This window comes from Micropterus salmoides, unplaced genomic scaffold (genome assembly GCF_014851395.1).
Source record: "Micropterus salmoides isolate LMB-PRFRI ecotype aquatic unplaced genomic scaffold, ASM1485139v1 Ms_hic_scaffold_16, whole genome shotgun sequence".
Taxonomy (NCBI): domain Eukaryota; kingdom Metazoa; phylum Chordata; class Actinopteri; order Centrarchiformes; family Centrarchidae; genus Micropterus; species Micropterus salmoides.
Window position 1 is genome coordinate 5,111,910 of NW_024040707.1, and position 13,727 is coordinate 5,125,636.

Sequence of the window (13,727 nt, forward strand, 5' to 3'; positions counted from 1 at the left end):
TTAAAAGAGAGATTTGGTGTTTCTGCATGAAGGTCGTTTGTGACGCACACTTGCATCTTTTCCTCAGACGGGCCAATCACAGCTTCTGGTCAGGAATTTTTAAAGAGTAGTTTCTGACGCTGACAGATGATGCTGACAGTAACCCCTGATCTCTCTATACAGCCGTGCAGTGCATGTGTGTAGGTGGAGTAAGTGCCTTCTTCAATGGTACAACAAAGGGCGAAGGCTCATTCTTCCAAGGGTTTCGTCTGAGATAAAAACTTTTGTTCCTTTTCTATCTTAAAGCAACTGTTGTTGTTAATAAGGCAATGGAAGGAGACAGGGTGCTTCTTGTCCTGCTAGTTAGAAAGACTACTCTGACGGCAGACTGCCTGGTATTACATCCAAATTTCCAAACACACTGCCAAACTGTGTTTGGAAAATGGTGAGTGAGTGTGTGATCACTTCACTTGTGGAAATTTTGATTCATCACTGAGGCAGGCTGAACGAAGAATTTCTTCGCTTTCAAATGCTCTATGCTCTTAAACAATAAAAAAGCTTTTCAGTACTTTAAACTGACCATACAGTGGATCTATTACCATGGTTACCACTGTTTTTTTAATCTTTGATCCATCCACACGTGTACAGAGGGATAAAATGTAATCCCTTGAGGGTCAAGGTACAACAATATAAATAACCATTACAACAAAACTAGAATGAAGTGGCACATGTGTAAGATGTGCAACAGTATCTGTACAAGACAGTGAGGCACAAAAGGTCACAATGCGGTGGTGTAAAGTTCCTAAATGAGTTCAGCCTTTACAAAACTTCCAGTTTCAGGAGTTTGAATAAAAACAAGTAAAAGAAAGCACATGAGCTTATTTGCATTACTTTCTTGTCTCCATTTGGATTGCTTTTCACAAAGCTTTGAATGGTTTAGTACCTTCATACTTAGTTCACAGACTATCCTTTTAAACTCCCATCTGCTACTCAGGTTATTGAGCTCTACAGCACTCAACAGTTAAGAGACACACACACACACACACACACACACACACACACACACACACACACACACACACACACCAATAAATTGTTTGTTGCAGGTTTGAGTATAGGATTTTTACTTGTATTGAAGTTGTTTTACAACGTGGTAAACTAATTAAAAATGTCACAGTAATATAACACAGCAAAATACTATAAATGCAGTAAAATATCACAAAAAGATTCAAAGCTGATGTTAGAACTCAAGATACTTTTATGAAGCTAATAATCACTGTATAGCATCTCTCTCAACATTTCCATCGCTATAGCACATCTGCTACCACAACCTGCATATTCGGCCTGGTAACCGGCATCACTTCATCAAACTGATGAGCACCAGCCATCTAGACTGTGTTGTGTTTGACCCACAGTCCTGATCATTAACAGAATCGGGCGGGATCACACACAAAGCAGACAGTCTGCAGGCCGAGCAGACAGCCACACGATGTTCCGCTTACTTCTGTTCCCTCCTGTCTGACCCCGTTAGCCTGATCATTAAACCAGAGGAGGGCCTGCTCTCAGGCAAAGCTCCACTTGCTCCCAATCTGCAAACAGACGGGTGGAGCTGGGCAGCAAGGTCGCGCACACTTGAGGCACGTGTCTGCTTATGCATGAGCTGGACAGAGTTGTGAAGCCTGTGCAGGGGCTTCTGGATCTGACCGTCTGGGTTGGAGTAGCTCAGACTGCAGCTCCAATTTCTGCTGCAAATTTCAGATGGTAATTCTACTTTAGGCTTTTAATTTAAAGTAAATAAGCTCATGATACATGCAGGCTACGCACACATGTGGTAAACAAGACAAACTATTATAGGGAAATAATGGATTTTTTAACCACACATGCAAGCTAGCTGGAAAACTCAAAGCTGACATATGAGGGTACCTGAACTTATTGTCTGCAAAATGTAAAACTCTGTAGGGAAAAACATCTGGTTGCAAGGCTTAAATAATTTTGCTTTTTACGACAAGCTGCAACAATATTACTGCCTGTAGATCATTTGAGTAATTTCATGCTGAGGCAGGCATGAGTCAAAGATCAGATCAAATAAAAATGGTTTTGCGGTTACACCACTCATATTTTGCAAACGCCTCCGTCTTGATATTGTAGTCAAACCAACACGATGGAAAGCATCGTGTACATTGTGCATTTCTGTGATTTTAGTCACACAGTCATCAACAGTTAGTCCAGACGTATCGTATCTCATCACTTTCTTTTGGCTACGCTCCTACCTCAGCGGACAAAAAACAAATAATTCTGGGTGACAAGCTTTTAGCCGTTATGTGTGCATGCGCACCTGAGCATGCACGTGAACCCTTGCCAGCAGTGGAAAAGCATGCATTATGTGTGTGTCTGTGCACATGTGTGAGAATTAGTGCGTGCTTCTGAATTTGTGAGCCTTTGTGTTGCTGGATAAACCACTTCCTCTTGCTGTACCTGGCTGCCTGTTTGTGTGCGTGGTCATAAATCAATCCTTATATAAATGCTCTGGCCTACATCTGTGGTACACACATACACATATACTCAGCACTACAAAACAATCCCTAAGCCTAGTAGCCTCATTCCCAGCCACGAGAGCGCTCACACGCACACATTCATTTCCTGGAGACTAACCGCTAATACCTTACCGTAAACCAATTCTTACAACTGAAATGTTTCTATGACCTTTGAGTGTGAGAACCCTCTAAAGTCAACTTAGGTGTTATGTGCTTTTTAATAGAAATTGCTTTCTCTGCCATGATGCACCAAACCTTTTACAACAAGGAAAGAAAAAAAAAAAAAACACCTGGCAACTGCTAACAACAATTTTGAATGGGTCCATTTCATTGTTCCTGCATGAATAATTGTTGTCAAATTGTATTTTTCAAAAGGGCAGGGCAGCAGCTGGTAGAGAAATATCTGATGACGAGCGCGTGTTTTAGAAGATAATGAATGACGACGTGTTTAATTCATAAACAGATGTCATGTATGGTGTTTTATCTTTAAATCTCAAGTGTTTTCCTGCATGTATCTGTTGGGAGGAGGCCACACGGGAGGCCCTGCCCAGAAGTAGGTCATGATCACATAACCACTTACAAGTTTCATGCACTGGCCCACTAACCTAGATCTGATGCACAGACTATTTTCACATTTTCCCTGGAATAAAAATCAATCAATTACCCCATCTTTTATTGGTTTTGGCACCAGAGCGCAATATCCTTACCTACCATTCCAAGGTTATATCTCGCCATGGTGGAGACACAGACTATATCTTAATCTGTTGTCTGCTCACTGTGGCCATGGCTCCCTCGGTCATTAAAATGCATAATCAACTAAAATCATCCTAATGAAGATGTTTTTAAAATATTTTATTGGTCTAATTTGCCTAATCTTTATAGTTGAGGTAGAAACTAGATTATATATAATATATATATATATGCCAGGCTGATAAATGGGGGGGTAGATAATCAATCCCATAATGGACTAAAAAAAAATTGCAGCACAGAAATGCAAAACTATGTTTGAAGTAATTTAGAAACAGTTTTACCATTACATAGTTTGTACACCAGAGAGCACTGACAAGTTGATTTTTCAACTGTAGTTTACACGAGAACACCACACACTTCTTGTGAGTGGTGGTATTGAGTTTGAAAGACTTGCTATAGTGGCTTAAGGCTCTAATTAAGGGAGTTTATTGTGAGTTGTCTGTTATCATTTTACTTAGTTACAATAGAATTTGCAAGAACAGCAGTAAGCAAGAACACGGCCCAAAATACTAGCAGTAATAATATCTGTAATAAATACAATGGTTTTTATGTTTGTCTGGAAGTACTGAACACTGATGAGGATAAATGAGTAAACAAGAAAGACCCTGAACTTCTTGGTGACTACAGCATACACTACTGTACTGTATGGTGTTACTCAATATTAGTTTTCCATTCATAAGATTGGATGGTCCCTGGATGGTTTTAATCCCAAGAGACCTACAAGACACTTCAAGTCCCAGTTTATGGTGAAAATAACTATTCTAATCGGATGATGGTCTTCCACAAACGGACCTGCAGGTGTAAGAGCAGCTGGACAGGATTTAGTGTCACTGTCTGAGCCTGTATTGGCTTTTAGTGCTGCAGACATCTGTTTGGTTTACTTCAACTGCATAACATGACATGTTCAATGATTTTTTAAAGAATTTTAAAAATGCTATCATCTCCCAGTGTGCATAACAGAGGAACATGAGAATATCATATGTTTTGTGTGCGTCTTGTGCAGTGACCTCAATTTTGTTCAATTTGTCTTAATTTACCTCAGTGCATCATCTTGTGACCTGTTACGCAGCTTTTGAGCTTCTGCAGATAAAAAAGGGGTTGTTGTAGCCTTGAGTCTGACAGCAATGTTTTTGTTGCACATCACTGGCCTGGCCTAGATAAGTGGCACACATTCTGCAATTTATTCCCCATTTCAATTGAATTTGTGAAATAAGGTGATTACTTTTCTTCTAAAAGGTGAGAAAATTATATTTTAAATTAAAGTCAAGATCCCAAAGTCTACAAAGACTCCAAATAAGGCAAATATGGGTCCACAATTTCCTAATAATATCCTTGGATGTTTTCTAGTTATAACTATTTTACATGCTACTAATTTTAGGGCAGTTAATGGACAGTTATTTTAGAAAGAGTTTAGTTCATTTTAATTTTAGTTAATAAGCACATTCACACTCAATTAGGGATGCAATGAAATCAACATTGTTGGCCAAAGCCAAAACCGAATATAATGAAAAACTTTCCCAAATACTGAACAAGGCATTTCACTTTGTTTTTTTGGTTTTTTTTTTCACCATTGCATAAATTAAATAGTCACAATGTACTTTTTACTCAGTGTGTCCAACAGGATTTGGAGAGACTATGGTGGGTGGGTCTGAGGCCTGAGAGGGTCCGATAAAGTAAATTACAGGTGTCCATTTACTATTAATGTACGCATGTAATATGTTTTATACTTTCTGAGGATATAATCCGTTTAATCTTATTTCCATACTGTATAGACACCTTATTTTGAAAACTGGACATTGTCACATGTGTATCCTTGCCTTAAATTCATCAAGTCTGACCCAATTTGATTGTATGTGATTCTCATATCGCGTAACATGAAGACTTCACAGCCTCTCTTCAGGTAGGACTCTCATACTGCAACACTTGTCTTTGTAAAGAGAGAAACTGACAGGATAAAGTCTCTAACCTGCCTGTCAGCTCGCTCTGGTCCGTTTCAGTGGATTTACCATAAAGGCTTGAATACGTGTGCACTCCAAATTTAGGTGCGGCTAGTTTAATCACCTTCTCACAAACAAGTGACAGAAACACTCAAAGCGGATCTTTTCTAAGAAGTCAGCCACAGATGTAGTGGACGTGCTAGGAGACAATTCAGCAGACCGGTGTCTGCAAAAAGCGCTTTTCGCATCTTTCTCGGACACTTTAAAATGCTTCCACACTGCCGACATGTCAACGCAATTGTTCAGTAAAATTTATTCGGTCTTTTGACGTATCAGGCCGATGAATTTCGGTGGCCGGACATTCCGTGCATCCCTACACTCAACAGGAACAAAAGCTAAATGTCATCAAAAACAAGTGCAACCCTCCCAAATAAATAGCCAAAAGTATGTTCTGAGAGCTGCGGTGCTTGGATGATTTTCTTCCAGAAAAGAATTCTTAAAAAGAAACGCTAAAATCCTAAAAACTGGAAAAAAGTAACAGGGATCCATTTAAACCCAAATACACTGCTCGCACGTAAACTTTTATTTATTTTGCTTTGGCAGTACTGCTGTACACTGAATATTAAGACATTAGCAATTTACTAGAATAAATTTATAATGTGTCCAACTCGACATGGTCAATAGTTGATCTAAAATTTGTCCATAATGATATAGGCTATTTCAGGAATCTTCCTAGGAAATTCTAAAGATAAATATGTAAATATATAAAAGTCCTAACTCCACATCCTGTTTGAATCAGCGTCAACTGATTCTGATAAACCATCCGCATTTCAACATTAAGACAGGCTGACAGAAATAATGATGTACTTTTGCTTCACCAGTGACCTGCAAATTATGTTTTAGAATCTGAACAGGCATGTGCGTCACTCATGTGCATTTCCGGCCTGGACGCTGCCACCGCCACTTCTGATGTGTTAATGCTTTTAGTATCACGATCAGCTGGATATCGCTGGGTCACTGACTTCACTATTGACTGTTCCTGTGCAGGGACGAAAAATAGCACTTCAGAGCATAAACGTGCCAGCGGGCAATGAATATTGGTGATATCGACTCTCCTTCCCTGCAGAACAGATTTGACGGTTTACAAACAGACTCGGTGTTCATGTGAACTCACACTCATTCCCTCACCGCGGGGCCGAACTTAATCTCACAAAACACCTCCCCCCCAGCCACTGGTGCAGTCATACACGCAGCCTATTTATACACAGTTTATCCCTGCAGCTTGCATGCCCTACAACCTACTTCTAAGACTCCCCCTAGTGTCTGATTTGTTCAGAGAAGGCGGACTCCTGCCGTAACCTATTCACAGTACCTGCTGACTGACCTCTATAATGAGGATTATGTGAGCAGAGACTAAAACAAAAGGACACCCTGTGCCAGTGAAACCAGCTGAGCAGGTGAATCCAGGTCAAAGCTGTACCCTTATTTATTGTATCTGTTGAATCCACTTAAATGAAAAAATATTTTGTCATCTGTGGTGCTAATAGTCAAAAAAAGGTTTTAAAAATCCAAATTCTGCAACATGTAGGAGGAGAGGACTGAAAAGCATCCAAAAGTTTGCCAGAGAAGGAAGAAAAGTCTCCCTCTGAACAAGCTGACCATTTAAAATCTAAAAGCCTTAGATCCAACAAATAATGCTACAAAAGCAGAGAAATGCTGACATCATGTTGTGTGTTGAAGCACTGCAGCTCCGCGCCTCCTATTTCTCCTCCCAGCAAGTCGGCTCCTTGTGAAGTATGAGTCACAGCTTCTAGCAGTACTTTTGTGAACTGTCTTTATTACTGTGCAAAAAGGAATAAAACATGTGCAATTCCCATATATGAATAAACAGACTACATTATTATTTTTCCCACTTACGGCTAGTTTTTTGTCTTGCTGTTATCAATGCACATGCTGGAATATGGCAAAGTTGGGTAAGCATTGCTATGGACGCTTAAATTGCAATAAATGATTGTCATTGTCCACTTGGGGGCAGCAAAGAAAAATTTGACATATAATCACTTTTACGTTGATATGACAAACTTCTTAGCAAACCATTGCTAATTTACGTATAAGTCCATTATCTCTTTCAGCTCTGTTTTAGTTTGGCCAATGTGAAAAACTGACTTGTTGATACTTTATTACAGAACATCTATTTAAGTATGAGTTATGCCAGTATTGATAGGTGATACGACTGAAATCAATGCCATGACATTAATAAAAAATATTTTTAATTAAATGACACTCAAGTTGATGTTTAATGAACTGTGTTCCACTGATATGGAAAGTAAACAAATACAGAAGTAAAACAAGCACAGTTTTTGTGTTTAAATTGTAAGATGCTTGGAATCAGTGATTAAAAACAGTAGTTGCCAGCCTTTTTGGCCGGTCAGCACTCAAAACAAAGTCGTGTTTCCTTGTGACCCCTCGTCAATGATTGCTTATGTCTAAGGACTGACGAGTTCAACCAAAAGACTGTTTATCTTTGTTTATTTGAGTTATTTAAAATGATCAAACAATTTACAAAAAAAAAAAAAAAAAAAAAAGCAGCAAGATTAGAGCAAAGTCTGAAAATCATTTTGTGCGGCACGAATATGTTTTTTCTGCTTTGCTATGCTCTTAATCATATCACGACCCCTGGTGTTTACCTTGAGACCCACAGGTTGGGAACCACAAATTTAGACAAAAGAATTGGTTGTAATGATTCTATTATATGATCAGGTGATACTACAGTCTACTTAAGGTGCTTTCAGGCAGCAGTGTGCATACAACTATTAAACAAAAGCAAAAGTTCGCTGTATAAAAAAAACCCTTAAAATCATCTTACCGCCACCTGTTGACCCCGACGTTGGAGGAGCCTGCGAACCAAGGGTCCAGGAAGTAAACACAGCGCACTGTGCCTGCCCCGTTGACCGCCTCCCGTAGTGCCGGGTTATCATGGAGACGAAGGCCCTTCCGGAACCAGTGGATGGAATTTGGGGCCATCTTATTCTGAAAGAAGAAAGTGAGGAGGAAGAAGAAGAATCACTGAGGTGGTCAAAGCAAACAGGGGAGAGCTGGCAAAGACTGAAAGGCGTCTTATCGAGCTGAATGAAAACGACAGCTCCGTATGTACAGAACAGAACGTGATGCTCGGCTAGTACAAAAAGGAAAGTCTCCAAACAGCAGAGATAACTGAAGCCTCCAAGTTGCCAACAGTGTGGGATGTGCCAAGAATAGAACAGGAACATCGCTGTGGCCAAACTGTTTTTATGCTTTCTATTGTTGGCAGAGAAATGTTTTAGGCGTTTAAGGCTTGTTGAAATGGACCAACAGTAAAATAAAACTCAGCTTTCAGTGTGCAAACACAATCATGGAACAAACAGATGACAATTCTCAAGCCTCCTGTATAAAATGATGGAGCACACAGCAGAGGTGTTTCTCAAAAGTCTTTACCTGCCAAGACTGTTTTTCAGTAACTATAATTATGAGGATATTTCTTTGTCCCTGTTAGTGATGATATGTTCAATACGTCCTTTCAACCGCTTTCAGAAAGGAACGGAGACACAAGACCTTCACAGAGCCCTAATTCCCATCACTTGTTCTTGTACATGAGCTACAGAGAACCTATCTGAAGCCTGTGTTATACAAAGCCACCGGATTTGATTTGATGGCTCATGGTCAGAGGGGCCCCAGTCAAGCAGGAACGAAGCCTGACCAAATACTGAGGCATCAAAACATTAAGGTCTCAATACTCGTGAGTCAACTCCTGCCGGTGTGACAGGTGACACTTTGCAATTTACCTGCCAAGTACAGTACAACTTTAAAAGGTGTTCATTTTAAACTCCTGTATATCTGAGCAAAGCCTCCTTTTCCTTTGTAACTTTTATCGCCAATGTGATCTCTGTTGATTGGCTGATTGGTTAGCTGAACAGATGATGGCAGTGGAAGAAAAACAAAATGTCTGACAGATGGGCAGGTGCTGATTAATTTAAATGGCTAATTAGCTGAGAGGCTTGCAGACTTTTGGCTTGCCTGCAGGTTGATAATTGGTTAGAGTAATTTTCTTTAAGAAAAAAAAAAAAAATACCACAGCTTCTTAAATGTGAATATTTTCTGGTTTCTTTACTCTTCTATGACAGTAAACTGAATAACTTTGTGTTTTAGCCAAAGCAAGACATTTAAAGACATCATCTTGGGCTCTGGCAATCACTCAATGACATTTTTCACATTTTTCATTTGATAGACCAACCAACTTATTGATTAATCGACAATGAAAATAATTGTTAGATGTAGACCTGGGTGAGGCCCAATTTAACTGAGACCTTGTTGGCCAGCATGCTTCATTTAGAGTGCCATTCAAAAAGAAAATAATACTCCAAGAGCACATTCCTGCCAGAAATAAAAGGATTAATGTCAGTCCCATTGCTTTTTTCTCATTCGACTGTCTGCAATAAAACACAGAAAAATAGCATTTCTGAGATTCGCCGCCAAGGTGAAATTCATAATCAATCACTCGTTTATAAGCCATCCCTACTGGCAACTGTGTGAGGTTTTTTTTCCAAGCTGTTACGGTCTGAATTGATTTGCCTTGGTTTCACTTAAAATACAGCCACTGCTCTTAAAAAGGCAGCTACAACACTCCACAGTGAAGGCAAGCCTAAGAAAGTTCAACCAAACTGGGCACTGTGAAGGGAGTCACAGCTATATTGAGTTTCCATCACTGGTTAACAAACATTCCCCATCAGACAAAGAGAAATTACATGTAGAAAGACTTTGCAAAACCTAAAAAAAAAAAGAGTTAAATAAAGTTCTGTTTGTTTTCAGAACTGTTCCCTGGGCTGATACGGCTGTAGTGCATCTGTAATTACATGTTGCATTTACCTTTGTTGAGTCTGGCTAACTGCAGAACATAATCATTTGTAAGACATGAGCATAAATCATCACATTGTGTCAGTGTTCCTTGGCACAGTAGCATGTATAGCCGGTGACCGGAAATTTAGTGGAGCCTCCATGACGTAAAAAAAACATTTGTCATCAGTGCGGAGAATACTCATGTCTTATCTGTCATAAAACCACTCCTATTTACAATACCCACATAAAAAACCTTCACACTTAAAGTACTTTAGAATTACTGAAAATATTTGACGTGGGATGGAAAAGGCACAGGGGGTGGATGGGACACCAGCTGAGAGTGTGAGTGGGTGAAGATAGAGAGTAAAACTTACAATTAGACTAAATAGTAAGCGATTTAGGACTATGGGAAAAGTATTGTAAATTCCCAATTAATTTGATTAACAATAAAGTATTTGCTAATATAGCTTTCTTGATGACAAATTAAGGAATATTTTGAAAGCTAACTCAATGTGACTTTAAAGACATCTTGTATTAAATGTATTAAATGAAAATTACACAGGTCTACTCCACTGTAAACATAAGCATCCTCCAAAAAAAACCGAGGTCTAATGATTTTCAATAATTCAGTGGTATAATTTTACTTTACCTCAATAATATTTCTAAAGGGCAGGTGATGTTTTTTTGTAAAGACAGTTTGTTGCTAAATCCTAAGTATCAAGTCATGGCAGTGATAGCTCTTATGACTTCTGCAAATGGAAATTAGGTCACAGCGTCCGTTCTGAATGGGAGGCTGATATTGTATCTTACCACATGAACTTCAGCAAGAAAACAAATAACAGTAATAATAAAGCGCTGCTGAACATGTCAGCGTGGAATACATGAGTCTAAACAGGTGTCGAAAATTATAATTGACTTTAAAGTTCAAGTCTCTGATAAGGAAACAACCAATCTGAAGAGCAAAACGGGGTCACCAGAGTAATGCTTATGTAAGTGGTGGCGCTGTTTATGAAGGTATAGCCGGTTTCCCAGTCAAACGAGACCATCAAAGCTGACAAAAAGACCAGTCTTACCTTGTGCTGGCTCCTCGGAGGTGATATTAAGTTATGTCAAGCCCAAAGATAGAAGCATTTCTTCCCTTGGTTCCCTTGCACCGAGTACAGCGTGTAGCCACAGCCTGAAACCCTCTTGTACCTGTTTACTGCCGCTGCACTAGTTTGTTTCATAAGAGTTTGGCTCACTGCGCATGCCCCGTGCTCTTACCCCACTCTCATGCTGCATTCAAGGTCTGGCGGTTAAAGAAAAACAAAGAGCCTGCTTGTTGAACGCGTCCACACGTTAGAGCAGTTTTTACAAAACAGAACAGCAAATACAAAACAAAACAACGTGTAATAGTATTTCTATGATTGGTGGGCATGAAAAATTATGAAAAAACACACATTCACTTTGAACCATTTCGTTTTATCGAAAGAAATACAGCGCGTTGTGTAATTCTGCGCACATATTTTTTTAAAGGACGATGACAACATATTTAGATGACTAACAAAAGATTAAACAGAAGCTCGATTGGTTCTGTACTCCGCCTATGAGACTACATGAACCATAATTTAACGCTAGAAACATTAGGATTTTCTATTCTCCTACAGTACTTAAATGCAACGCTAGCCCTGTGAAACGTGAAGGGCGACGTGTTTTCAATCCTGCGTTCCCATTGGTCCGTTTCACATGACATGTACGATGCCGGGTCACGTTTGAGAGGCATGTAAATGCGGAAGTCCATTCATAAGGCAGTAAGACAGCTGGTGAATGTAATGAATACTCAATGAAAGAAAATCGCTTAAAAAAACGTTTCTTCCATGATTGGCTTTGCTCTAATTTGTGCTTTCTTTAATTTAAAAACTTACCTCTACAAATTGTAGATTAATCTTGTTGTGAAATATTACAGAGGGTGTCAAAAGCAAGACTCCTTCAAACTTCCTTCTCCAAAGGTATCAAATTATTTTTAAAAGGATTATGGAAAGACCACTTTTGTTTCTCTTTCTTACTGCAAACATGCTGCAGAAAAGTGAAACTGAAATGATAATATATATAGATAGCTTTATCTATTTTTAAATATTATCTCGCCTGTGGTTGTACTAGAATCAGAATCAGGTTTATTGACAGGTACATTTTCACACAGGAGGAATTTACCTATATTAGTATATATTGGTGCGTAACAATACACATACACAGAAATATATAAACATAAATACAGCAAAAGTAAAGAGATGAAAAATGTGCAAGTTTACAAAATAATACAATAATACTACAATACTAATACAAAAAAATTAAAAATATATACAGTATAATTAACAAGGAATGTGCAAAAATTCACAAGATGAGCAATATACAAGCAAAAACAAAACAAACAGAGCGCAACGAGATACTATGGCTGCCCTCAGCGGCGCCATTACCAAACAAGTACTATAATTTAGTTGTATAGTGATATTGGCTATAATGTAGGTAGTGTTTCTTTTTCCCCCTTAAATTTAAATAGATAGATAGATAGATTGATGCCACATGTTGCACTTTGGCTTGATGTTCACTGTTAACAGCGATCGTCTTTGTTATCCTTCTAATTAGAATTAGATTTTTTGAGGATCCAACATTGTATCACAGGACAGTTTTTATTTCTGTCTCTGGGTCATTTACAATTACTCATATAGTTGATGCTTTCATCCAAAGTGACTTACAGTTACTAAATATATATATATATGAGAGGTCATAAGTATCTTGCTCAGGGACATATCGTAAATGTCCCAATGGGAATCAAACCCAGGTCTCTCGCACCAAAGGCATGTGTCTTATCCACTGTACCATCACCACCCTTCTTTCTGTCTCCACTCGCTGTCAGACTTCTTCTGACTCTGTGAGTCACTTTCAGCAGATGGTTGGGGATCTGTTGGTTGAAGAACCCAGATGCGGACAATCCCCAGAATGAGTCTCTGAATGCCAGCGTCATTCAGCCTGCTCAAAAAATGTCAATCCCTGTGAATAATCATAAGACTTTCAACTGACAATTTTATTCTTCACCCACAAAAATTGTGGTTGTAATTAACACTTGTATCTCATTTTGTACAAAAAAGTTTGAACCTTAACAGAGAAAATAATCGCTAATGAAGTAAGAGACTAAATTAAAAAGAGTTTTGTAGGAGAATAAAACACAGAAAGGGATAAAAACAAATGTTGGTCTGTGGAAACTAAACATAACAGCAGACGTAAGTCACTGCATTATTTCACCTTCTTCAGGACGTAATGCAACCTTCATCAGAGTCCATCTGCAGATGATCCAGATAATTTGTCTTCTTCGTCATTACCCAACATCATCATAAAAACGCAACTGTCTGTTTGCTTGACGCAACTGTCTGTTTGCTTGACGCAACCGTCTGTTTGCTTGCACTACTCCCCGGGTGGTAAAGGTAAAGGGCAGAAACACCATCCCGCCTTGAGTAAATCCTTGAAGGTGCTGCTGGGGTGCTGACGTCTCCTCTCAAGGCCTTGTGGAGTTTGACGTTACTTCTGCAAAAACATCAAATTCTTTCGCTGAAGTGTTGTTATCATATCAGAGGGGAACCTTTTCCTTCAGCTGCAGTGCTATAAATATAAGTCATAGTGA

General features: G+C 39.0%; 1 protein-coding gene across 1 annotated transcript in view; it reads right to left on the reverse strand.

Annotated features, from left to right (window-relative positions):
* LOC119905047 (cryptochrome-1-like) overlaps positions 1 to 11,299 on the reverse strand; it is a 28,192-nt gene extending 16,893 nt beyond the window's left edge. The window contains exons 1-2 of the mRNA XM_038721746.1: positions 11,146 to 11,299; positions 8,067 to 8,230 (exon numbers count right to left, since the gene is read on the reverse strand). Coding sequence (XP_038577674.1) covers positions 8,067 to 8,224 — 158 coding nt within the window. The 5' untranslated portion in view covers positions 8,225 to 8,230; positions 11,146 to 11,299. The remainder of the gene's footprint in view (positions 1 to 8,066; positions 8,231 to 11,145) is intronic.
* Positions 11,300 to 13,727: the final 2,428 nt, after the last annotated feature.